The sequence below is a fragment of the Coffea arabica genome, chromosome 6c (assembly GCF_036785885.1).
Source record: "Coffea arabica cultivar ET-39 chromosome 6c, Coffea Arabica ET-39 HiFi, whole genome shotgun sequence".
Taxonomy (NCBI): Eukaryota; Viridiplantae; Streptophyta; class Magnoliopsida; order Gentianales; family Rubiaceae; genus Coffea; species Coffea arabica.
In genome coordinates, this window is record NC_092320.1 from 10,387,539 (window position 1) to 10,413,954 (window position 26,416).

At 36.3% G+C, this 26,416-nt stretch overlaps 3 protein-coding genes across 3 annotated transcripts; all 3 read left to right on the forward strand.

Annotated features, from left to right (window-relative positions):
- Positions 1–2,878: 2,878 nt before the first annotated feature.
- On the forward strand, positions 2,879–3,553 carry LOC113692898 (pathogen-associated molecular patterns-induced protein A70). Its single transcript, XM_027211505.1, has one exon. The coding sequence runs from the start codon at positions 2,879–2,881 to the stop codon at positions 3,551–3,553; it is 675 nt and encodes a 224-aa protein (XP_027067306.1).
- A 1,696-nt stretch (positions 3,554–5,249) lies between these two features.
- Positions 5,250–7,368, forward strand: LOC140008443 (uncharacterized). The gene is made up of 3 exons (XM_072052779.1): positions 5,250–6,005; positions 6,196–6,384; positions 6,610–7,368. The coding sequence occupies exons 1-3, from the start codon at positions 5,748–5,750 to the stop codon at positions 7,243–7,245; spliced, it is 1,083 nt and encodes a 360-aa protein (XP_071908880.1). The 5' UTR covers positions 5,250–5,747; the 3' UTR covers positions 7,246–7,368.
- Positions 7,369–12,601: 5,233 nt separating this feature from the next.
- On the forward strand, positions 12,602–17,504 carry LOC113694123 (translation machinery-associated protein 22-like). Its single transcript, XM_027212976.2, has 7 exons — positions 12,602–12,991; positions 13,144–13,206; positions 14,325–14,386; positions 15,621–15,702; positions 15,800–15,867; positions 15,950–16,033; positions 17,179–17,504. The coding sequence occupies exons 1-7, from the start codon at positions 12,844–12,846 to the stop codon at positions 17,233–17,235; spliced, it is 564 nt and encodes a 187-aa protein (XP_027068777.1). The 5' UTR covers positions 12,602–12,843; the 3' UTR covers positions 17,236–17,504.
- The last annotated feature ends 8,912 nt before the right edge of the window (positions 17,505–26,416 follow it).

The window sequence follows — 26,416 nt, forward strand, 5'->3', positions numbered from 1 at the left end:
TTAATAAACCAGTGGTCCGCTTATATGGATTGCTCAGTTCTGTTTCCCGCATAAACTGTTCTTTTTCCTCTTTGTTGATCATGCCTCGATCCAATAACTACGAAAATCCCTTCAGCAAGAGGAAAAGATAACCGCAGGGCATTTTTGACTCAAAACCATGCATCTATGATCTACCCAGAAAGAGGGGGCACACACATTTCGACTCAGTCAGTTTCCATTCCAAGAAAAATGTTAAGACTGGAAAAATACTGTACAGCTGAATGAGAAAACTGGATCGTAGATGAGTGGTATTTCTTTCGCTTTGGAATGAGAAACAAATTGCTATGAGGATATACCTGCAGGAAGATTGTATAGTAAGGTTTTGTTCAGACTTTGGAGCAATGAAAGTTCAATTTTTTATTTTTTACAAACATCTTTACAAATCTCAGGTTAAACTATGAAACAGACCATTATTCTAAGATGATGCCATCTTTTTTATCGAAGCAAGTCAACTTCATCACACCATTATCTGTCTGTCCATGTTAAACCATGCATGCATGACTCCTAATAGCGCAAGTTTCTTGCGATTTTGTCATTCTCAATTTACACAATTGATGCTGCTACTATAGCTCAACTGTATGTAACAGTCACCAATATCTTATAAACACCGGGAGAGAATCTTAGGGTACAAAGCAATGCACCGGAAGTAGATATAACTAATTTTTTTAATTCCCAAGAAATTAACGTATCTTGAAAAATGTTAAGTCACTAATACTAATAATAACAACAACAGATAGACGATCCTTAATCACATTAGATGAAGTAATCTGGATATGTTTTTGTAATCAGCTTCGTCAGTCTCCTAAAGGGTGAACGAAAGCAGCCTAGCCTATTCAGTTTCCAAAACAGCATTCATTCCGGAAGTGGAATTAATTTATAAAATTAAAACAGCATTTTCTTCTAAAAATGCATGAAAAGTCAAAAGCACACAGAGACTAAAATATACCGAGATGCACCGCTGAAATAATTTGTGCAATTTAAAATAATCTGAAAGTAACAAGCAGTTAAGCAAATGTGGTCGATATGGACTAAAAATAATACCTCTTCCGCCCTACTTTAATAGGTTTATTTTTCTTTTTTCATCCGTCAGGCTATTTTCCAATTGAAGCGTGTACTTAACTTTGAATTTTTCTAAAATGTCTTTATCTAACATAGATTATTATTTTTTATTATAACTTAACTTTTCATCAATACTTACTATTAGTGTAATTAATATAAGATTAATTAGTAATACTCCGTTTAATATAAAAATATTTTAAAAAGATAGTAGGCTAAATTCATCCTTCCATTAATAAAGTTAATTTTTACTTTTCTTAAACCGAATGAAAAATCAACCAGCACTATCAAGTTTACCCTCCTCCTTACAAATTTGAAAGTCATCGAGTTTTCTATCTGCTAGCTAGAAGTCGTCGTCGGGTTCATACTACAGTTTTCCATTTTCTGTCAGTCAAGTTCACACCAACCAAATTAATACTCCTAGGTCCCCCAAGCGACCACACTCGTACATGAGTTTAAAAAAAAAAAAAAAGAAAAAAAAAGACTACTGTAATTAGATCCAAAGATAGTTGTATTTTGCTCCTATTTCTTTTATTCAATTCAAATACATACTTCAAAGTTTTTCAGTCTCATCCTTCGTTCAACTACCAGAGCATGGCAGTTGTCACCATCACCATCATCAAAATTCAAAAATTTTAAGCGCAATACGTTTAATAACCTTATACGGTTATACCTGTTTGGATTGTGAGTTTTTTGTGAAAAATTTTTGACGCATTTTTATTACTTTATTGCCTTACTTATACTACATTCGCTATAGAATTATTTTTTTTAAACAAAAACTCCAAAAATTACAATCCAAACCTTAAAATTTATTCACATGGTTCTCAAAACATAAATCATGTTAAGCCTAAAATATGGATTCTTTTACTCAAGTACCTTCTTATTATTCAACTGTGCAGGTACCAAGACGAAGTGGAGGATAAAGCATTAGGTTAGTAAGGCCTTGTTTGGATTGCTTGTTTCCGTCGAAAAATATTGTCGTTTTCCGTGATCACATTTCCCTATCACCTTTTTCCCTCACATATATCAAATCGCTACAGTAATTTTTCCATGAAAAATGACGGAAAATGCAATTCAAACACAACCTAATTTTCCCCCTTTTTTTTTTCTTTGGATAGGTACATTAGGCTTGGTTAGTAAATAACAAATTCTAATTCTAAATTCCAAAATAAAGTACAAAGAGCCCTAATGCTGTCATGGCTGGCCTATTTGTAAGTTTTTTCTTCTTTTTTTATTAATTGAACGAAGTTCAACGCTCAAGAAAGTTACAACATCTTTGAATTTTAGTCAGGTGGTATTTCATAATATTAGATTTATCATTATAGTCCCTGTATTTAGCAGAATATTTGTGATTCTATTGATACGAGACAGAGAGTTTAAGATAACTTATAACTTATTGGGGAAAATGTGCAATATGCTTGTAACTAAATGATTCACCTGCAATAAGATAATAAAGGTAATTGTCCCAAATAAGAAATCACGTTCCCATTATTACCACGTGGTACCTTGGACAATCACACCCCCAGGTCCCCCACTGCTCACCGGCGACCCCCTCAGTCCCCACTTCTTCCCCTGGCCCCATACACACACACACACACACACACACAACAGTCGCCTACTCCAACCACAGTCCAATCCGCAGTTCCCACCTTCACTCCTCTCCCTATTATAACTCCCAAGTCTCGACTCTAGTCTTCATCTCCCGTAGTATCTACACTAGGTCCGACTTCCGAAAGCACTTCCATTCTTGGTCTTCCTGGTCAAACGACGTCGCACCGCCGCCATGAACGCAGCTTTACCTATCGTAGATTCCATGACTAGCTTGTTTACGCCTGCTATTCTTTTCTGCATTGTGAACCTGGTGATAGGAACCATCTTCATCACCTCACGCCTAAAATCCCACAACAAACCAGACCCCGCCGCCAACTCACCTCCCAGCCAGAATCAGCTCGTCCGAGCCCCCTCATTTCTCGACCGGGTCAAGTCCTTTAACTTCTCTTCCTACGTCTCCGAGCAGCCCGACCCATTTCACGCCGTGACCCAGAAATCCGACCCACGTGAAGAGCAAGAGCAAAAAAACGTTGCGCAGGAAGAAGCTCTGCTGGAGAGTCATCATCATGATGATCAGATGATGAAGAGCAAGTTGCAGACGCGGGTGGAGGCTCCGGCGGGGAATGGTGGCCCTGCTCGAAGGATGAAGAAGTCGGCAAGCGAGAAGGCGGTGGCAGTGCCGGAGGACCGGGAGGAGGTGGATCGGTGGCGGCCGGCGACGATGAGGGAGAGAGAGGGGAGGTCTTCGAGTGAAACTGAAACGTTGACGTTCGGGGAGGAGGAACATGTGGACAAGAAAGCGGATGCCTTCATAAATCGTTTCAGACAGCATTTGAAACTGCAAAGGTTGGATTCGATTTTAAGGTACAAGGAAATGCTAAATAGGGGGGCTGGGTTGGAGAGCTAATGACCCTAATCTTCTTGAGACTTGAAAAAAAATAAATAAACCCTTTTCCTCGAGCCAGCTTTTATTTTACTACTACTCAAAATAAGAAGATGTTATGAACCATAACGAGTTTCCTCGTTAAATTTTACTAGTAGTGCAGGTAGCATTAGATCTTTGGGGTTGATAATATTCTATTACTAGCCACTGTGACTTTTATCTAAATCTGTATATGCTGGCTCAGATTTATCTGGGGCATTAGCTCCATAGATTTCTTCTGCCAATATCTTGTGATCGATTGAACGAGATGGAATGCTGGTTTGTGAAAATAAATTGGGAATTTGGCGAGGATACAATACGTTGCCAGTTCCAAACTCAAATTATGATGAAGATTATAACTACATTCGTTAGTTTTCACCCTCTCATTTGAATTAGCAAATGAACAACCAGTAGTTTGTTGCATTATGTTCAGAAAGGGGAGGGATCGAATTTTGAGCCCAGATGAACTCCTAAACTGCTGAATAAGGTTATCATTTCATTTCATTTCTCTATATGCCTGGTTTTTTTCCCTCCCAATAATAAGACGAGAGAATTGAAAGCGCCGGCGTTTTCCTTCTCCTAACCATGGTTCGAAGACTCCGCCTAGCCCGGGACGAGTTCGCGACGAAACGTTTCCGAGATACGTGACAGATCGAGACGTCATCGTGAAGGGTTGAAACGGCCGAGTCATCCCGAATCAACTTGAATTTTTATTATTTTTACTGATTTTTAATTATTTTTAATTATCATATTTTTTACAATTTTTAGAATATTAAATATTTCAAAAATTCGCGTATCGCCGAGAACGCGATCGATATGTCGAAATCGATGTGGAATGATCCAAGCAGCGACCGCGACTTTGAAACATGCTCCTAACCCAAGTACTTTTGTCCGAGAAGATAGACCAACACTCGCCGTCTTGCGTGTCTGAAAATGATGCCACCTTCAGATTTTCTATGTCAAGTCCAATTTGATGATGTTAAAGGACTTGTAAATTTGATCGAGATTGATATGAACCGAAGAGTCTCTTGATATCCAGTAAAAATGGTTATTAATCTCTTGTTAACAAGTAACAACAACAGTTATTACCAGCAAAGAATGTGATGGTTAGGGAATGTGAAACTGCAGTTCATCATGGCATGGCTAAACCTTAATGCAATCAAACTCGATCATTCTCAGTTGCAAGGAGGAGGAGGAGGAGACGACTTGGTTTTGTTTCTTTGATTTAGCTACATACTAAAACGGCAGCTCATGAACGAGTTATGCCTCAACAGCTGAAGACGTATATGTTAAGATTGAGTCTACATGCACATGGTTTTCACGTGGAAAATAAATATAGATTGTACTAACCATCCCAATATGTCTTTCTCTCTCTCTCTCTGTAGCCTTATGAATAGTGCAGGATGAGCCGGTTATCGCGTGATTCTCGTGGCTTTGAGGGGTGTTTTGGTCGTATTTTTGTGGCTTTGGTGTTTTGCTTTTGTCCGCTGGGTCTTTTGCATTGTAACTTTGCTTTGTCCGCGTGGCTCTCTCTTGGCCCTTTTTGCTCTGTCCGTGTGGCCCTCTTGTTTGTAGTTGCTTTGGTTCCACTAGCGAGTGGGCGGTGGCTGCTGTCCGCGTGCCTTTCTTTACCAGGGGTGAGTGGCTTTCTTTACCAGGTGTCCAAAAAAAGGGTGAGTTGGTTTAGCTACAGTACACGCGTTGTTGGTCGTTGCTGTCCGAAGCGGTTTATGGGTCTGCATGGCTCTTATTCTCTTTTGCTCGTTCTCGGTCACCAATTTGGTCTCATTGTTTTCTTGCTTGTGTTTTCAGCTATTCAGCAAATATAACTTCAGAAAGTTTCTTTTGGTTTTGAACTGTTTTACTGTTCAGCAAACTTAGGCCGTGAGCTCAATCTCTTTTTGGCTCTAATTTTTCTTCTTAGTTTTCTTTCGCAACTTCGGAAATAACTTGAACAGCTTATGCGGTCAGCGGGATTTTTTTTTTAGCTTTCGCTCTTCTTTTTGGTTTTTTTTGGTAGCTTCGGAAATAACTTGAGAAAGTTTCTTTTGGTTTTAAAGTACTTCACTGTTTGATTGGCTTCGCTGGAAATTCTTTTTTGTTGCTGTGGTTCTTTTGTATGGTTCATTTTAGACGTTTGTTTGGTTTCCGCTTGAGCTGTGTATAATATGCTTTGAGAATGGGTCGAAATAGAGTATATGGAAGTTTGGAAGAGGCTCGTGCTGAGAAAAATCGAAGGAGCCGCGAGCAACGTGCTGCTGCTCGGCGTGGGACAAAGAATGATGCGCCATTAGGAGTGTGTACATTAGCTGTTACGGCTTTTAATATACATGACCCAAATGCTGTGAATCAGCCAAATATGGGTGTCGTTGAATCTTCATTAGGTTCGGGCTCAGTATTGCCATTTGCAGAGAATAATGCAGAGCACCTTCGAGCTGTATGTCTGTGCTTATTTTGAGCATGTCTCATGCAATATAAATTGTTGTTTAAATCTTTTGGAATAAATGTTAAATTATTTATGTTAACAGTGGTTTCGCCTAAGCATGTACTTTGGTGAGACAAACGAGTCTGACTTAGTTAAGCATACTAAACTCACAATCTTTAACTATGTTTTGGGTGTTTTAAAGGAAAATCAAGGAGATGTATCTAGGTCTGCTGGTAATGGTGCTAGCGAGGTTCCAACAACTAATTCAGATGCGGGTGAATCATCTTTGCATAGGCGACGTCGGTGTACAAGACGCTCTGTGACTAATCCATTGACCACAATAATTACAGAGCCTGCAGTATTGCCCAGTAATGTAGAGCAATTTCCAACCGTATGTTTGTGCTTATTTTGAGCATCTTTCATGCAATAAGATTGTTGTTTAGACCCCTTGCAATAAATGTTAGACTACTTATATTACCGGTGGTTTTATCTAGACATGTACTATGGCTAGACTAACCAGTGGGTGACATATTAGTTTTTGTCTATTACAAGTCAGATTGATTGACTTAGGCACACTGAATTCATGGTCCTTAAGTACGCTTTGGCTGGTTTGCAGGAAAATGAACAAAATGTCTGTGCGTCTATTGCTGATGGTGCTAACGAGATTCCATCAACTAATTCAGATGCTGCTGAACCGTCATTGCGCAGGCAACGTCGATCTAGAAAACGAGCTGTGACTGATCCATTAACTACAATAGCTACAGAACCTGCTGTATTGCCTGATGTTCCAAGTTGTCCATATTGTCATGCAAAACGATTTCATCAGGAACCTCCTGGTTTTTGCTGTGCCTCCGGTGAGGTACAGTTATTACCTACTGAGATGCCGAGAGAACTTATGCTATTATATATAGAAGACTCTGATGAGGCTGCTGAGTTTCGCAGATGTGTTAGAAGCTATAATAACATGTTTGCATTCACTTCGATTGGTATCTATTCTGATAAATCTTTGGCTGCAAACTACAATAGAGTTTATACATTTCGAATCCAGGGACAAATGTATAATAACTTTCCTTGCTTTTCTTACCGACTAAACAATTCTTTCGAACCTACCCAACGTAATACTTTTGCTGAAAATTCACTGCTGACCGCGCGACACTCTTCATTGGGAACACTTAGGCACTCACCAATTTCCTCTCATTTTGACCGTTCTTGTTTAGAAATGTTCTACTACATCTATCATTTTATCAGATGACAGTTTATCTATTTCTTTTATAAATATATGTTTTTATCCTGTGCTCCTACGCCTTACAACAAAAATTGTAAAACTGGAAAATAATTAACACTTGTATTCAAATTCTCGCAATGGCACTTCTCAGGTGACTCCATCATTTTACCATTCTTTTTGTTTGTATTAAAACCTTTAAATCATAATTAAAATTCTCATTAAATCTATTCATCGATATGTTCATTCCCCATGCACATACAAAAACACTATATCAAACAAATCCTATTGTAATAAATTAACTACTCCTCTCACACTCCAATTTTCCAGACTAATACCCATTATAGTAAATTAAGAAATCCCAGCTACCTGACGCACAGCGTCAGGGCAAAAAACTAGTATATATATAATGCATAACACATGGATTTGATGTTAAAAAAATCTATCATTATTTGTTATTTCAATTTTATCCTTATATGATAGAAAGAATAATACACGACCATCTATTTTATGCTCTAAACTCCGACATCTACGTACCTAACTGTTACTACTATACTTTTTCATTATTTATTTTTTCCTAAAATATGCACAGACTTAAAGTGTGCTTCACGCACTAGTTGCTACATTGTATGTGTAATAGCTATCATATTGAGAATCAGATTTAGACCGCTCTTCGAGTTGAAGTCTTAATAATTGAAATGTTAATGCAGAAAAAAAAAAAAAAAAAAAAAGAACCTCCCAACCCCCACAAGAGAAAATGAAGAAGAGAACCAGATTTAGACCGCTCTTCGGGTTGAAGTCTTAATAATGGAAATGTTAACGTAGGAAAAGAAAAAAGAAGAACCCCCAACCCCCACAAAAGAAAATGAAGAAGAAAATGGTGATCCAAGTAAAGGAATATTTGCCCCTGGAGCAAATATAAAGCCTACACAGTTCTAGGACATATTAAAAAAACCCTTCTGGGATTGCGGAACCTACTAGTCTTCGTTAGAGCCTTTGGGCCACTTTTTGTGCTACATACTTTGAAATATTTCTAATCTCTTTCTCACTAAAAAAAAAAAAAAAACTTTTTTTTTTCCTAATTTTTTGGGAAGGGAGGATTAAGAGACGATCTCTCATGGCTCCCGATAACATACACCACAAGCTTTTAGTGTCAAGTTGGCAAATAAATTCAGGTAGTCGAGAATTGTCAGGCAGATAGAGCAGCTAATGTTACCCAAGGAGCTCACTTTATATGAAGATCGTAGTTTCATATGAGCTTGTAAATTTGTCACTTTTCAGGCTAGAAAGCGACGTTTGTACTTTCGGCTATGATCTATATACATACATATTGTAATAATTTGATGCATGTGACGTAAATAAATGATTGAAAAATTTATTCACGAAAAAAATGTACATTTTTTGGCAAAAAATCACAATCCAAACAGTTATAATTTCTAGGTACATGCTGTTTAACTTTGACTTTAAAGGATCATATCCTCATAGTTTGATGCCGTCATCTTCAGACCTCAACAAGGATGATACGTCTCTCTTCGTTGGCTCTTTTTTTTTTCTTTTCTTTTTTGGACGTAGACCTGCAATAATGAATGAAATTAGACAGTAGTCTTCTGTTACCGATTAATGACACAAATTAATTGATCATTCAATCTATTAAATGGATGTAAGAAAATAATAAGAAAGAGCTTCAAAATCTAATTCTCAAGGAATCTGAAATCACTGAGGCCATGCTTGACAACTGCATTTAGAAATGTAAAATATATTCTTTACATTTTAATAATCTATCAAAAGCTGCATTTTGGATGCACAAATTTTGAAATCCATTTTTAACAAAATCATAATTACTAGTCCTAGCTCTAATCTAAAGCCCGACGATCTTTGTTCCTCAAGACTATTAGTGATCCAGACCCAAAACTTAATTAGAATTATACCTTTAAACTTTCACCTCGGAAAACTCTTGTGTATCTTGAACTGGAAATCATATGCCCGAAACTAGACGACATAAATTTTCTAAACTGAAAAGCACAAACTAAGACAAACTAATATCGAAAGTAGCTTTGCCAAATTAATAGTCGAAAATTTTGGCAAATTAGAATTGCTCCAAGAACTTGGATTCCAGAGATTTTTTAACTTTCTGGTTAGAAAACCTTTTTTTTTTTCCCTTTTTTGGGCACAGGACTTGTTACATTGTTGTATTAAACTTATTAGGCACAGGACTTGGACGATGATCCTTCTTCACCAGCATTTTCCTCACATTGAATTACCAATGGACGCTTATCCAATTCCGCCTCAAGCTGCTCTTTTTCCTTGTTGATTTCTGTTGCTTTCTTCAAAAAGGTGAGCTGTTTTTGCACAAAGTCCAGCTCTTTTCGGCAGGCATCAATTTCAGCCTTGAGTTGAGCTTTCACAGCCAGGCTCCCATGAACTGGATTGTCCCTCCTGATCTTGGCCTCCATTATAATTGTCTCAGCCATTTTTGGCCTTTCATGATCACCAGCTCTCTCCAACATTTTAACCACATTGTTCAGTCCAAAGAGTCGATGAACCCGCACAAAATCGTCCTTCTTACGAAAATATGGAGCTAAGGGACAATCTGGGGGACATCTCTTCCTCTGGTGCTTACATGCTGCACAGGCTCCGGTAAACATATCTAATACCCTGCCTTCTACTCTCTTCTTTTTAACACAACTTGTATGGTGATTCAATTGCAGAAAACGGAGAAGAAGAACAGGAAGAAGAATAAGGGAAATACAAGTTGCAAAGAAAGTAGTAAATGAAAGAAGAATGTCTAGACAGAACTAGCCAGACGCGAACGACTTGTTTGTATCCAGAACTATATCTTTAAATTTAATGAGATTACTTACATTCCATTAAAGTATCAAGTTACCTTTGTAGATATATTCAGGAAATCCCAACGTCATAAAAGTTAAAACACATCGGCCAATGGCCTGTTTGGAACCTGAGTTTTTTGGAAGTTTGTCTAAAACTTTACTGTAGTGCACTGTATAAATTTTTGTAGGGTGAAAAACTTTTTTTTTCCTTTTCTTTTTTTTTCTTTCTTTTTTTTCTTTCTCTTTTTCTTTTCCGTTCTTTCCTCTCTTCTTCTTCTTCTTCCTTCCCCCTCCCCTTTCCCCGTTACATCCGCCACCCCCAACAGCAACTCTACCTCCCGCCACCTCTCTCCTCACTTTCCCCTTCTCCTCCCCTCTGCCCTGCCACCCCCTCCCTCTCCCTCTGCCCACAACCCTCTTCCCTCACCCCTGCAAAAGCTCCCCCGCCACCCCTCCCTCTCCCTCTCCCGCCACCCTCTTTGCCTGCCACCCCTGCAAAAGCTTCCCCGCTACCCCTCCCTCTCTCTCTCCCTCTGCCGCCACCTAAGTTTTGCATATGAGTTTTGCAGCAACAGAAATGATTTTTTTTTCCAATGTTCTATCTTCCTCTCCTCTCCTTATCTTACCAACAGAATAAGCAGCAACAGCTGAGTGTAATTTTTTTTTTTTTTTTTTTGCAATTTTCCTTCACCCCAAGCTGCAGGAGGGGAAAGGTGGCAGGGAAAGGCAGAGGGAAAGAGGGGAGGGGGAGGGAGAAAGAAAAAAAAAAGAAAAAAGAGATTTTGAAAACCAACATATCGATTAAAGGGGGATGGGAGGGAGAGGAAAAAAAAAAAAAAGAGGAAGGCCGGCAAAAGTTGGCCGGAATAGTTACCGGCACCGGAAGCGATGGTGGAGGTGGTGGCCGGTTGGGTGGGGGAGGAAAAAGAAGAAAAGTTGAAGGGAAAGTTTTTTGTGTATTATTTTGAAGTGTGTAAGTAAAAAATTTTGATAAGTTTTTTGGGATTCCTGTGACAAAAATTGTTTAAAAACTAGTAGCTAAAAACTTGACCAAAAACTTTACTTCCAAACAATGGTTTGTTACTAGATATATACTACCATAGAAAGTTTTATGTATGCAACAGTTCAGTAAATATCAAACTACAACTCAACCAATTAACAAGGAAGTTGCGAGTTGACGTCGTACATCACTTCCAGATGGTAACCATGCCAATAGATTTCTTTGCCTTCGTTTTGATGCAGATTGTTAAGTCTAACATAAATAATCATAATTGTGACACTTATTAGCATCCTTCTCAAGTAGCAAGGCTTTAAATAGGGGGAAGGATCAATTTTCGACGCGATCTGAAAATATGACACAAATCAAAAGCAAAATTAATGGGTTTAAGTTTTCACAGGTTCGGGTCAAAATCGAGTTGAATCCTATGAACCAGAAAAGAAAATAGGTCGAATTCAAATCACCCACGGGGTAACTTGATAACCCGTTTATGAATTAATAAGAATTTAATAAATATAAGAATATTTTATCCAATTAAACTAAGTTATTCTTTTTTCCCCGAAGGAAATTAATTACTTAATCTTAAATGAATTTGTTTAACTTGTGTGAAATTGAAATTATTATGTTCGGATAAATAATGTATTAGATTATTTTATATTTTTTAGTGTCTTAATTTATTTTAGATCTGGTTTGGAATAAAACACATTTATAGTATTTTAATTTATTTTAGATCTAATTTTGGATTGTTTTATTGAGATTTTTATTACTTTATTATATAATTAGCCTTGTGCGGAATTGGTTTTGTTAGAAATTACAGTGGTAAATTACTAAGTTGAAATTATATTTCAGGTTATATCAGGTCAACTCGAAAATTTTAGGTTCGATCAACTCGAAATTGATATGCTTTCTATAGTGCAAAACTAAAACTCGAAATTGACCCGCCAACCCTCCAACCTGGAAATTTCATTTCCAAGTCAGGTATCTTGATATGTTGTGAGTTGGTGGGTCGTATCCGGATCAACAGGTTTCCTGTTATACTTGGATTTCAACTTGATCCACTTACCTATTTATGATTCGCTTGCCACCTCTAACTTTAAATGCTATAGAAATATATGCCAAAAATTTTCTAAAATATGCCTCAAGAAAGAAATAAACATAGAAAACTATATTGAAACTAAAATATTGCCAAAAACATTTCTCTGTATATATATAAACATAGAAAACTATATCGAAAACTAAAATATTAGACAAACGGAAAATGGCCTGCATTTTTTGCTTTAACGGAAAATGTGAAGGACCGTCTAACTTAATAAGCTTTATACCAAGAGTAGCACTCTAACATTACCATGTGAAAGAAATGAATGGAGTTAAATTAATACCCCTTCATCCCATAATTTGGGTCAATTTCTAAGAACATATTTCTTTGAGTGATGCCTTCACGCAATTTTTTTTCTTTTTTTGTTTTATTAAGAACCACCTTAAAATATTTAGTGACTTTTTTTAAAAAAAAAATTTCCCCTCCTATTAAAACCCGCTTTCAAAATATTTAGGGGTTATAAGACAGACTTTGTTTTTTTTTTTGGGGGCTAAGGCAAACATCGAACGAAAAGATCACAAGACAGCTTGAGAAAACACTCTGAAACACGTGAAAACGACCCCGTTTCGACAAATTTCTCTGGTACATAGAGAAGTTGGGAAGCTTCTCACAGACGAAGCGGCGAGTGGGTTAAGAGTTTAAAACTCGAACAACCGAAAGTGGAAAAAGCTCTTACCAACTTCGAGTATTCTCTCGTGCAATAGAAAATGGCGGAAAAGCCACAACCGCTTCACGTAGTTTACTGTGGAGTATGCGGGTTACCCCCAGAGTACTGCGAATTCGGGCCGGATTTTGAGAAATGCAAACCCTGGTTGATCCAAAACGCTCCCGATCTCTATCCTGATCTCCTCAAAGGTTCCGACTTCTTCAATTTAAACCAAAAAATAATACCCTAATTCATGATTTTTTTTTTTTGCTTATGCTTTTTTGTTTTGTTATTGATTCGAAGCTCACTTTATTAACTGTTTTCCGTTATTTTTTTTCATTTAAATGATTTGTGTTTCCAGAGGCGGAGGCGAAGGAAGCTGATAAAATCTCGGGTCAACTTCAGTCCACCTCAATTTCTGATGGTATAATTACTGTTTGCAGTTTTAAAATCTTTGGAATGTGTTTTCTGCTTAGGGTTATTAGAATTATGGTGAGACACAAGAACATCATCATCATGCATGCATATGTTTTGTTAAATTATATGTGTTCTTGCCGTTTGTTTCTGATTTGGATGTTTCATGCGCTTTGTATTTGCTGCTTTAATTGAGTGGAGGCTAGGAAATTAATCAATGCACTTGATTGTGCTTTTGAAAAGTCGATTCTGGAATTGCTACTGTTATCTGGCACCGAGTTTAGGTACCTTACTGCAGCTAGTCACTGCATCTCCTGATGCCAATGGACGTTTTATGCATGCCTAATTTTCAACACCCTTCCACTTTAGGTAAATCGAATTAGACGAGTGTTGCTCACTCTGCAATTCCCTATTTCAGCATGCGACTTTAGGGTTTGACATATAAATGGTGGATTATTTGATGTTCTCCATTAATGTCTTGCCTTGGTCTATTTCCGCACATGGCGCATGGATACTTCGTTGCATGGTTGTCTGTATTACGCTACACATAGTTAGATGGAATGACATTGCTAAATTTCTTGTGCTTTGAAATAGTCAGCAGTGTGGTCTTAAGCTGCATCTTCTTGCTAAGTCTCATCTTCTGGTATTGCATTGGGTTCGTAGACTCATTTTAGGGTTGTTTTAAGGCATATTGGAGTTTGAAATTCTTTCTTTCTCCAAAAGTATTTATAGGTGTGCTGATCGCGCTTATATGATGGTTTTGGTGCATTTGTCTTCACTTTGAACAAATCCCTGGAAAAATGATTTCATGTATTAAAAAGAGAAAAAGGGTGGAGCAGAGCATATTGTAGGCTAACTTTGAGTTGCGATGAATCTCTTTTGATGATGGAATTTTTTTTTTGTCTGGTGTTTTAAAAACTTTCCTGATATAGCTCACATTATTTTTTTCCCGTTCAATGCTTTATACTGTGGCTGCAGGGTTCGAACAAAATTTAGTTTTTATAAAAGCGGTATATGCACGTTCTATTGTATATGAATTGTTTTTTGTTGCCTCCAAAAGTCTTTTTCTTCTTTTTTATATGATCTAATTATTCTGTCGTTTTCCTTTTCTTAATTTGGTTGCTGCAGGTTCTTCTGCCTCCAAGCCTGAGGAAGTTAAACGTCTTCCGGGTGGAAAAGTCAAAAAGAAAGTAAGAATATCTAAAGACTCTTTTGCAATAAATATGATATTAACCTGCTTGGCAATAATCAAGGACATTGGTTTAGGTGTTTGTGCTGTTACATTAAGATTGCATAAGCATTTTAAAATTCTATTTCTGTATTTAATACTCCAGGCATCTCATTAAGGGAATGAGGGTGAAAAGAAGATTAGGTTTATTAATGTTGTGTGAAAATCTTTATTGCTAGGTAGTCGCATACAGAATGGTTGTTACTCATGCAGTAGGCATTAAGCAACTGTTACTCTTCCTTGTACAAGAGTTTAAGCATCATCTCTGCTTGTTTTTTCTCTATTCTTTTCTTGCTGTTTCTGCTTAATTTTTTTTTTAATATATGGTTGTAATAACTTTGGTAAGACATTCTTAGAGGCATGAAAAGCTGGTTTCTGGAATTAGCTGATCTTGGTCCTTCCTCATTGTGGTTGATGAGAATATGAACATATTGCGTGCTCTCTCTCTCTCTCTCTCTCTCTCGGTAGTGTGTTGGTATTGCATCTTGTTGGACATGGAGAGGATTTGGTTTTCCACTGTTGATGCAGGAGGAGATGAGGAGAGTGAGATGCTAAGTTGGTAGATGTCAGCAAACAAAGAAACTGTTCCAGCAGTATGGAAATTTCCTTTTAGACCTGTTTGGTGTGTCTAAGACTGATAATCTCATAACTGGACAGATGCCATTTTATAGAATAGTCATTTCTTAGCCTCCAAACTAGTTGGGGCAGAGTCTATGTTTGCACCCCGCTCAACAGAAGCTCACTCAATGTCATTAGTGAGCTATATATATGCATAATGATTGAATTTTGTATCCATATACAACTTTTACATGGCTTGAGTGATGAGAGCATTCATATACAGGGGTTACAGGGGGGCTAGTAGTTGTGCCCCTTCTTACAAACTACACAAAATTCTAAGACAGAAATATCCATGTCTGCAATTTCGAGTATTTGTTGACCCTTTTGACTTGTAAGTTAAAAGTTGGGATTGAAGAAGCACCTGTTTGAAAGGAGGTGTCTAGATGTTCCATTTATTTCTTTAATGCATTATCACAAGTCTTCTGAAATCAAGAGATTGCTATAGGTTTCTATTTTTCTTGAGACACTGAGAAGTGACTGTTTAACTAAGCAAGCTCTAGTTTCTATGTTGTATTTTTGTGCATGGTATTTAATTTGAACTCTTAATTTGAGGAAATTTCCTTTTTTATTGTTTTCAGGAGAAGCAGGAAATTATAATTGAAAAGGTGACACGTAACAAAAGAAAGTGCATCACGACAGTGAAGGGCCTGGAGCTTTTTGGTTAGTGATGGTTGCATGTAATTCTGATTTCTATTTTGGTGAACTATTTTGTTTGTTTTTAATGGCAACTGGCTTTCCTTACTGCATAACATTGCAGGTGTTAAACTAAGTGATGCTTCAAAGAAGCTTGGTAAAAAGTTTGCTACTGGTGCTTCTGTAGTTAAGGTATGTCAAAGTGACTTTACAAAATCATCTGGATTCATATTTCTATGATTCTTATTAAAGGTTTCTAATGGAATTTGGTCAGGGCCCAACTGAGAAAGAGCAGATTGATGTTCAAGGAGACATAGCCTATGATATCGTGGACTTTATTACAGAGACCTGGCCTGATGTAATCTCTTTTTTAAATTAGGAATTGCTTTACATAGAGATAGTGACTAACCTAATCTTCAATCTATTCTATTTAATTAGTTTACAGTAAAATTTCAGAATCTATCTCTCCGTCTTCATCTTGTTGGTTATAGAATCATCCTTCTGTAAGTGACATATTTGAGGTTACCTTTTGTTTCATGTTTTTTTTTTTTACTTTAAATGCCTTCTCACGATATTGGACATGAGAGTGGCTTCATGATTAATTTTCTAAATGTACTTGACAATTTTGTTTTATATGTTTACCTGTCATCTGGGAGAATTGGATATGTTTGTAATTATATTCTTCTATAAACTAGTGTTACTAGATATAAATCTATTAGTTACAGATATTGGATGCTATTTATTGGATTGTAACTATTAGTTAGCTACTTTATTGTGGGTGGTTAAAGTGGTCGAAAGGAGGGAGACTACAAACAAATTCGTATTTGACTTTTTAGGTGGAAATGCTTATTATTTCTCCCGTTATGATTATATTATTTGAATGTGGATGGCTGCAGTGTAGGACCTTCTATCATATCCACGTCCAACTTTCTTGTCTCACAATTTCTTGTGGCATCATGTTGGTTAAAAGAGTAGATGTGCTCTGCTCATGAGGATGTGGATTTGCTGAAAAGATTGGCACAGATGTTGTGATCTAAAAACCTGGAGCATGAGCTTAAGAATGGTTCCTTGCGATGCTTCAAATGTGTTGCCATTGCCATTGCGCGACACTTATTCAGTCCAGTTAGATTTATATCAGTAAAGTTAGATTTGTGTGAATCTTTCAATTGATATAGAAATATTCTACTATTGGAAATATGTCCTAGTCACGTTGTTTCTTACATTTTACGTTGACAATGAATACTTAAATTGATCCCTTCTGTTTGTTTTGATCTTGGAGTGACCTAACAACTTTCAGGTCCCTGAAATTGTCCTTGTGCAATTGTTTTTCAGTTGTACTTAGATTTCTGTTATGGGCTGAATTGATTTAGTTAGACTCTAATCATGGGAATGTCTTAGTGACTTTGTTTCTTGCATTCCATTTGGACAATCATAGTTTATTATAATTTATTTTTGTTATTCCTTTTTTTTTGGTTGCGCATTCAATGACTTGATGACTTTCAGGTTCCAGAAGCTGCAATTTACTTCATCGAGGACGGGAAGAAGGTTCCAGCTGTTTGAACTTTGATCTGTGCAGTTCCTCTGTAGGATATCTCGTGGCAAGGAAATGAATACTCTAAGTCAAAAGGCTTCTCAAGTTAAGAGTTGGTCGTGACGGTGGAGAATATGCTCCCATATTTTCGTGGTATTTTGGTTGAAAAGTGTAACGTTTTGCATTTGGATTAAGAGCATGGCTGTAAGAAGTTCCGTAATTGTAAAGTCGCCAGTTGCTGCAGTGCTTTCTTGCTTCTTTATCTAAATATGATGCCTGAAATGGAAAATTTTGCCTATGCTAGTTGGTTTGCGTATTATTCTTGTGGCCGTAATTTCATGTTGCAGATCCAGTTTTAGAGTTAATGTAAGTAGTCGCCAGCATAGCTAACTTACTGGCTTTTGACCCTGTGGACTTGCTGCTGGAGTCATTTTGGTTACAGAATTAGTGAAGGAAGGGTACTTGTGATGATATATTTTAGTGGCTGGGACTAGAATGAAGAGGAATCGTGAGTTGGAGGCTGGAATAAGACCCTTACATACGAGGAAGTTTGTTAAATTGGCAACAAAGAATCGCGGAGCATTAACAATTTTAGGAACACAGTTGAGGTAAAGATTTTGGAAAAATATAATACTCCCAAGTTTTTTTTTGGGTAATAATAGTTTGCATAAATAAAATTACGTCAGTACATCACATGAAACTTTAATTTACTGTATTCAACTTGGAGTAATATTGGCATCAGTAAGTAATGTCCTTGGAGTAATATTGGCCTATTGCACTAGTTTTATGTTATTGGAGTACTGCATAAAACAATAAATCAGTGTTGCATACGAGTCCTTGTCCTGCGCAACATTTACTCGACAGTTATTCCCACTCAAGACGTTCAGGATCTGATCACAACATTTTCCTACATTTTTCTACTTACCCCAGAAAAGAAAATATTTTCCTAGATTTTTTAGATGATTGAATCTTGGCAATGTGGATGACTGTAATGCAAATGCCATCGAAACAATGATAAAACCTTAGCCTGGAGATCCACGAGAAGATTATGAAATCAAGTGATAGAATCATATTTTTGGACTGTGAGGTTATCCACTGTGGTAAATGGTTTCGTGGGACTATATGAGGTCATCTGCTGTGGTTGGGACAAATTACGAATTGCAATAATTAAGGACAGCAGCCTCAAATAACTAATAGTATTTCAGCTAAAAACAGTTTGACAATCCAAACAAAGTATACAATTAGAAAAGGGAAAATTGTTCAAAACATACTTTATATTTTATAAAATGATTTTTTTCATTCCTCACTTTTAAAAGTGTAATTTTACGTCCCTTACAAATTCATATTACAAATTCACTTTTTAATTAGTTTTTGGTCGGAATTCACCAGGTGCTTAGCATGTGATCATTTTTTAAGGGCAAAATTGTCAAATCAAATTTTACATAATCCAATCCATAGTTCCTCACATTTCACAAAATAAATTATTTCGTCCCTCACATTTCACAAATTAAATTTTATCATCTCTCACATTTCACAAAATGAATTTTTTCATATTTCATTGACCATGTGTATGAATAGTTTTTTTTTTAAACCCATGTATATATGTGTTTGATTTCACTTGAATAGTACGAATAACATGTAGTATGTTTCTATTTGATTTCACATAAACAGGGTAATTGTAGTTATACACATGCTATTTAATACATGGGTTTAAAACTAGCAATTTTATTTTAAACCCATGTATATATCTATTTGATTTCACCATATGAACCTATTCAATATTTGTGGCCTTTTCTTGTTTGGTAATAATTCATTTATTGAATTGTATGATAAGACCATCTAATTTATGAATCCTAATTCGAATTCTATGGTCATGCTAACAAATTACAATTTAAATTTAAAATTTCTACTCATCACCTTTAAGACCAACAGTTGAACTACTTGCCTTGTGATTGTTTTAAAATTTGAAAGTGCCAATCGCTTACTTTTTTTTGTCATACTTTTCCTTTGTTTATTTTTTTTTGTCCAAATTTAATTCAATATAAACACCAGACAAAATTAAATAAAGATATATTACATGTTATTTATACTGTTAATGTGAAATTAAATAAATAAATATATATATATCTACATGGATTTAAAAAATATTCGTACACATGATCAATTAGGGATGAAAAAATTTATTTTGAAAAAATTTAATTTGTGAAATGTGAGGGACAATAGATTATGTTATGTAAATTTTGATTTGACAATTTTGCCCTTAAAAAATGATCACATGTAAGACACATGGTGGATTTTGGCAAAAAACTAGTCGAAAATCTAGGTAGAGACCAAATTTGACCAATATAAATTTGTAAGGGACGTAAAATTACACTTTTAAAAGTAACTAACGAAAAAAAATATTTTATAAAATGTGGATGATGTTTTAAACGATTTTCCCATTAGAAAACTGGTAGTTCAACAATATCACACTAGTGAATTTTAAAGTAACTGTGCCTTCAATTATTCAATGATCAATTCTCATATTTGAGAGGGATGAAAAGAATATTAGAAAAAAAGAAAAGCAAAAGTCCAACAAAGAAAATTAGTGATATATAGTGTTACTGGCGAGATTTCACCACTTGGATAGACCAGTTTATGTAGATCATGTGTGTTAAACTTTGCTACACCAATTTGCCAACTCAAGAGCTGAAGGTGCGACAAAATTTAGATCACATAATCTACAAGACTAGGTCTGCTTGAGTCTTTGCACGATTCCACCAAGAAGACACGAGTCTGATTGTCCAGCTATTAATTGGTACATGGCCAAACTCGAAGCTTTGGATTTAAGCAAGTTTTTTGTATGCAATGACTGACTATCCAATATATGGCCCCCCTCCTCCTGCTCACTATGTGGCCATGATCGCTCCCTATGAGCAGCTAGCCTGGTCCAAACTCCAGAAGGATGCCGCCCCACCATCTTTCATTTCACGTGTTTAGAATATTCCTCCACTATAGTGTGAACTGATTTCGCCATTCTAGAGCTCAGCACCATTAATGGGGGACAAATTGTTACGTTTCGTATAAGTTGTAAGCCTCTTTTTGGTCTCAAAAAAGAGCTGATCCTCAGCAGAAAAGAAGGCCAAAAGGGGCCAGAAAGAGCAACACTTTTGTGCTTTGCTTATCCTTTTTTGCATAAATCTCATAGTAAAAAGATTTACCTTCGAGGAAACAAAGAGCATTTTGCAATGATGATGGTTTCTAAACCGCGCATGCGTGCATAGCAAAAGGCGGATAGGAACACCATAATTCTGGCTATGGTCGCGAAATTTCTCAACCTATAACTTGGCAATTGATTAGCTGCATGATTGCTGTAATCTAAACTTTTTTAAGAATCTTCAACATGGGTTGCTTAAGGCTAATGCAAATGTTATACTTTTTTGGCAAAATACAGCTAAGGCTACGGCAAAGAGCTTAAGGAAATGGTAAGGACATTTCATTGGCTGTGGAAAGTGTGCTCCAAATGTGTAGGTTATTATACTTGCGCATACAATTACCTAATTATCCTAATTGAGTAATAAAGGTTGTCTTATGGACTAAATTAAGCATAAAATCTAATTTCATTTCCATTATATTTACTAACTCGATTTGACTTCAGAGCCGTATGTAAAGAAGTGGTTTCATGCATGTACAGCAGCATCACTCGTAAGACATTCTAATCACGGTTTGTCTAACAGTCCCCATTAACGTGTTTTAGCTATATAGAAAAATAAAATTAATCCTGAGAAAGTATTTAAATGGGAAGAGGGTAATAAATATATATAAGTGAATGTATGTAAATGATATAATGCAATAAAGTTGAGTTACTAAACACCCGTCATTTAATATCCTTGATCTTTTTTTTTTTTTCTTTTTGTTTTGGGGTAGATACAATTAAGTGACAAAATGAGAAAATTACCTAGTTGAATTGTGCAATTCGGGGTTTAATGCAAGCGAGACTTGCAGAAAGAGGGAAACAGTGGAAACTGATTATAAGCTGCAATGGAGTTGAAAGAAAGCAAGTGTGAATTGAGAAATCCATACTGCCATGCTCTTCCAGCCGAATTATGCTCTGTTACAGGATCCGAGTTGATCAATGGTAAACTGTCCTCAAGTTCACTTCACCAATGAGCTTTTCTCCAGAGTCCCGCACTCTTAATTCATGCCATGCCCTTGCCTTCGACTGACCAAGTTAATTAGGGATTGAGTTAATTAGGAGACATCATGGCAAGGGCGAGTCCTCACTTGCCTATCTCTTCTTCCAAATTTAACTAAAAATTTAGTGCGAACTCGAGAAAAGACTTTGAACAATAATTAATATTGCGACTTCTCTTTTGTACCTAGAATAAGAAATGTATGCAATCATAAGCTATAGCTCAATGTGCAACTAGATTGGGAAGGAATTTTTTCAGTGTGGTTTAATTAAATGATACTGCATAAAAAGAATGGAGAGCAGTCGTTTCTTTTTTGCAATTAGCTCTTGTATTAATATTAGGAGCGTTTGGATAGCAAACTATCTCAAATAATATATTTTACTTGCATTATAAACACATTTTCCAACCCACCCTTTTATATTTTCAACTATTTTTTTATCTCGCATACATCACATCACAAAAAATATCACAGTAATTATTCCAAATAATATTTCAAATAATACTCCATCCAAACAAACCCCTCGAGATCTCGTTTGGCATCAAGTGTTAATATGGGTAAAATATTACGTGCGAATTTGGCATGGTACCATAATATATTTACACGCGCGAATTTTCAATAGTCATGCAAGGGAGAAATTTCCCGTTTCAATTGAGAGAGTTGGTGCCGTAATATTCCTCAGAGAACACGTGATCCTGCAACCTAAGATTCAGCGATTAATTAAAGACTCTGCACGTTGTGATCTGCGGATAGAATTTGTCTAAGATTGAGTTTGTCATATGTAGAAGTGAAGGATCCGAAGAGATTGACAAGACCTGTTGTAGCCTCTGCTGATGAAGGTAAAGAACAAAAAATTTCCCAGTGCAGCAGTAACGCGTGAGACCGGGTAAGAAATCACGACGAAGAAGAGATGAGATCCAATGTGAAAATGAAGGAAGCCGCTTGATATTTAATTTACGATAAGTAGGAGCCAACATCTGTCTTTCAAAAGGTGGCCATAATCATAATACGTCCTTATGAACCGACCGATATGATTGACATATTGATTTTGCCAGATCTTTGCCCTTTTTGCCACACCCCTTCTCCTCCTCGGGCGCGTCGGGTCCCGGGCTCCAATTTTCACAGCGCTAATTCATTCCTTGAAACCGTAACCACAGGGGTTCCCAAACAAAAAAAAAAGAAGATTCATTCTGAGAATTTTGAAGTTTAGAGTTTTTCGATTAATTAATAAGGCTCGAACGGGTAAATCATAATAATTCTACTCTCCTTACTTATTGTTGCGTAGTGCCCCTAATTAATGGACTGGAAAATCATGCCATGTTACTGGCTTTAAAGACTTTTTATGGTGACTCAAACTCGTGTAATTAGTACTAATTAAGACAATAGAGATATCACATATATATTAAGAATCTCCCCAACATTTGGTTAATGCAGAAGAAATATAAACATGGAGATGCAAATTCAAGAGTCTCAATCGTTGTTGTAGATAGTAATTTGTGTTGGATACTTGATCACCGTAGCAAGTGTTCATATTATGAGCCAAAACTGGGGATCAAATTAAGCAGAGTGACAGTGGCAGCCGTTCAAGTAACACGAAGTGTATCATCTCTAAATTTGTTTAGAGTCATATTTGAGATTAATTTATCTTGGGTAAAAAACAAAAAAACCCTTGTGGTAAGTCTAATACACAGAAAAGCCCCCTATGATTTCAAAATATACAACACGACATCTCATGCTTTGAACTAAATTGTAAAGGTGACGGAATCCGTTAAATTTAACTGAAATGACTTATTGGAACCTAAAAAAAAAATGTATACCTAATTTTTATCAAATATACCTATTCTACCCCTTAACCCTCAATCCTCTCTATTTAGAGAATAAAATAAATGATTTTTTTGAACTGTCTTTTGTTTAATTATATCAGGGCATTTTGGTCTTTTTGTCCATTTCCGTTAAGTTTAACGGATTCCGTCACCTTAACAATTTAATTCAAAGCATGAGGGGTTGTGTTGTATATTTTGAAACCATGGGGGACTTTTCTGTGTATTAGATTTATCACAGGGGTTTTTTTGTTTTTTACCCTATTTATCTTCTTAAAAGGTGGCTCCTAAAAAATTTTCAAAAATAAAAAGTTATCTTTGATGGGTCAGTTAAAAACACGCATGGATATTAATTCTCATTTTGACCATTTTGCGTGACAAAAAAAAAAAAAAAAGGTTCTGCAAGATATTAATATTGTGAAGGAAGATTAGAATACAATCAAAGGCACGCTGAATTGTATTACTCCGCCAGCCGGGGCAGTTAATCAGCGGGCTAATGATTGGTAAATAACGGAGCGTAGATTACAGGCAATAAAGGGTGGAATGTGGAGGATGGAGGCTGTGAAACTGTAAACTGAATCCAGGATATGCTGACTAATGTATCTTTGTCGCCTGTAAAGCACTTTCTAATCGTACCGACCGTATCTACTGCTCCTTACTTCCCCAGCTAGCTTTGTGATCTGAAACCTGCAAGGTGCTCACTACCTCCCAAGTTTCTGCTTCTGGCTGGCATAAACTCCCAAGAACAGATGCGAAGAGGGCTCCTTTTGATGACATTTGTTGCACAACGGAATTAATAGTCCGTAGTATTTATTCAGATAACTGTATTTTGTACACTTTCATCCAATCATTGTAAAATATACGTTAAATTTTTGGTGTATAACACGCCACGTAATGTAACATTCTACTCCAAACGAAGTTTTTTTTTTTTTTTTTTTTTTCCCAATGACATCAACGCTATGGGGCTTCACCACCTGTGTTACGCTATATAATAAGATGACATATGTCCTCTCATATGACCTTTAATACGTTGTCTTTGCAAATTTTAAGAGGGACCACTTCAACACATTATATACGTTAAACCATTTTCTGGAGAGTATTCATTCTAATAGCATCGTAGATATTTTTAATTTTCAAAACTACATATACATATAAATTTTATATACACTGACAGTGCATCATGCACTATCACCGTTGGATCCATATTCAAATTTTACATTGTTGTTATTCATTGAATGCTGACACTGTCAGTATAGGAAATATTATAAATCCTAAAAAAAAATAGAATAACACAAATTTGAATTACAGTAGTAGTTAGTATCTATAACTTTCAAAAAATTTGTCCTTAATCGCGGTGTCCTCTTTAGTCTTAGCAAATTGTAAAATTTCACAGCCATGATTGCAGTAGATTTCCATTTACCAGGAAGGAGCGTTAATGATATTGGAGGTGAGGTGGTGGGGGCTGTTTAGATGGACCACTGTATCGTGTGGGCTATGTCTGATCCCCATGAAGATCTCCAGTATCTTATAATAGTGCCCCACGAGGGCTCGACCCATATTCTCTTTGCACGGGCGGTTGTCCCCTGTTCCTTCCTTCTGCAAAGGCCCAGCGCAAGTATTTATGCAAAAATCCCTCCAAATTTAAAACTCTCCTCCATCTTTCGCAAAATTAAACTTATTATATTCGGTAAATTTTAATTGTGCACCTGGATTAGGGCTGCAAATGAGTCGAGTCAAGTCGAACTTTGAGCTAATCGAGTCGAGTCTCGACTAAATTTCACCAAACTCGAGCTCGAGCTCGACGAGCCGGCAAATTTCGAGCTCGAGCTCGACTCGAATCAAGTCGAGCCGAGCTCGAGCTCAAAAAAAAATAAAAAATAATTATTTTATTTTTTAAAAAATAAATAAAATAATATTTTTTTCTTAATAAATAATAAAAATATTAAGGATATATACGTAATTTTACTATAAAAAAAATAAAAAAAAATATATATATATATAATATACGTAATTTTATTATTAAATAAAAATAAATAAATAAATAAATATATATACCCAAGCTCGCGAGCCGAGCTTAATATTCTGAGCTCGAGCTCGAGTTTGACTCAAGCCGGCTCGAGCTCGATTAATATCGAACTCGATTAATATCGAGCTCGAGTTTGACTCGAGCCGCTCGCGAGCGGCTCGATTCATTTGCAGCCCTAGTCTGGATGTGCGTGGTGGAGCATCAGCTCATCAAGTCTAAATCGTTTAAAATTCAAACTTCCACAAATTGTACAAAAGGGAGTCAATGTGACAAAGACTAAAGAAACACCCGAAATCTTTTGAGAAATTTCTTTGCAAGATACTACTAGCATTTTTCAATAGTTTTAGGTTGGTTGAGATTCACAATCTCCTTGTCTACCAAACAAGAAAAGTCGAGTCAACATGATTCCGTAGAGTCGTGATTCACAATATCTATTTTTGTTTAAAAAATTATTTTATTTCACATATATCAAATTTCTACTGTATATATAAATATATATTTTTTTACAGAAATGATAGAAAATAACAATTCAGACGGGCTCTACCCGAAAACACTACAGACTATGGCGTGAAAACAAAAGGGGGCAAAAAAAATGAAAGATTGTATACACATCCAATTGAGCTTTGGAAATTGAAGATCCCGATTACATAACGAAAGAAAGAAATTTTGCGATGCATTCCAAGCGAAATGCACAATCAAGACCAATATTTGGCAGCATCATCGCATCCTATCTCTTTCGTCTGGTTAAAAAAACCAAACTACCACTGTTCCCACCCAGGAAAGGGTTGTTTAGTTGTTTTCAAAGAAATTTCCTGCATTGAAAGGTCAAAAAAACAAAAAAAACAGAGAGAGAGAGAGAGAGGAACGTATATTCAGGTTAAGATTTTAATACATTTAGCTTCGAAAGAATTGAGTAGCTAAATGATGTAGAATGTGGGCAATACTTTACACACTTTAAATGCCTTATGAGGCAGGTAAGTGCATGGACTGCATGCAGGAGGAACATCTTTATGTACAAATAGCAACAGGGTGTTGGATCCCACCATATATTTCCTACCTGATCTTCGAGTCAAATCATCAAAGATCTTGAGTTGAATGTCGTTTTGCTTGGAAGAACTTTCGAATCCAAATCTTTGGCTTGGGACCTGGGAAGACTAGACTGACTGACTGAACAACAAAGTGGACTTGGCTTGG

Coding starts and splice junctions, on each gene's coding strand:
- LOC113692898 (XM_027211505.1), top strand. CDS start 2,879: ATGAACGCAGCTTTACCTATCGTAGATTCCATGACTAGCTTGTTTACG.
- LOC140008443 (XM_072052779.1), top strand. CDS start 5,748: ATGGGTCGAAATAGAGTATATGGAAGTTTGGAAGAGGCTCGTGCTGAG. Junction 6,006..6,195: donor ATGCAGAGCACCTTCGAGCT/GTATGTCTGTGC, acceptor GGTGTTTTAAAG/GAAAATCAAGGAGATGTATC. Junction 6,385..6,609: donor ATGTAGAGCAATTTCCAACC/GTATGTTTGTGC, acceptor GCTGGTTTGCAG/GAAAATGAACAAAATGTCTG.
- LOC113694123 (XM_027212976.2), top strand. CDS start 12,844: ATGGCGGAAAAGCCACAACCGCTTCACGTAGTTTACTGTGGAGTATGC. Junction 13,207..14,324: donor GTCCACCTCAATTTCTGATG/GTATAATTACTG, acceptor TGGTTGCTGCAG/GTTCTTCTGCCTCCAAGCCT. Junction 15,703..15,799: donor GAAGGGCCTGGAGCTTTTTG/GTTAGTGATGGT, acceptor ATAACATTGCAG/GTGTTAAACTAAGTGATGCT.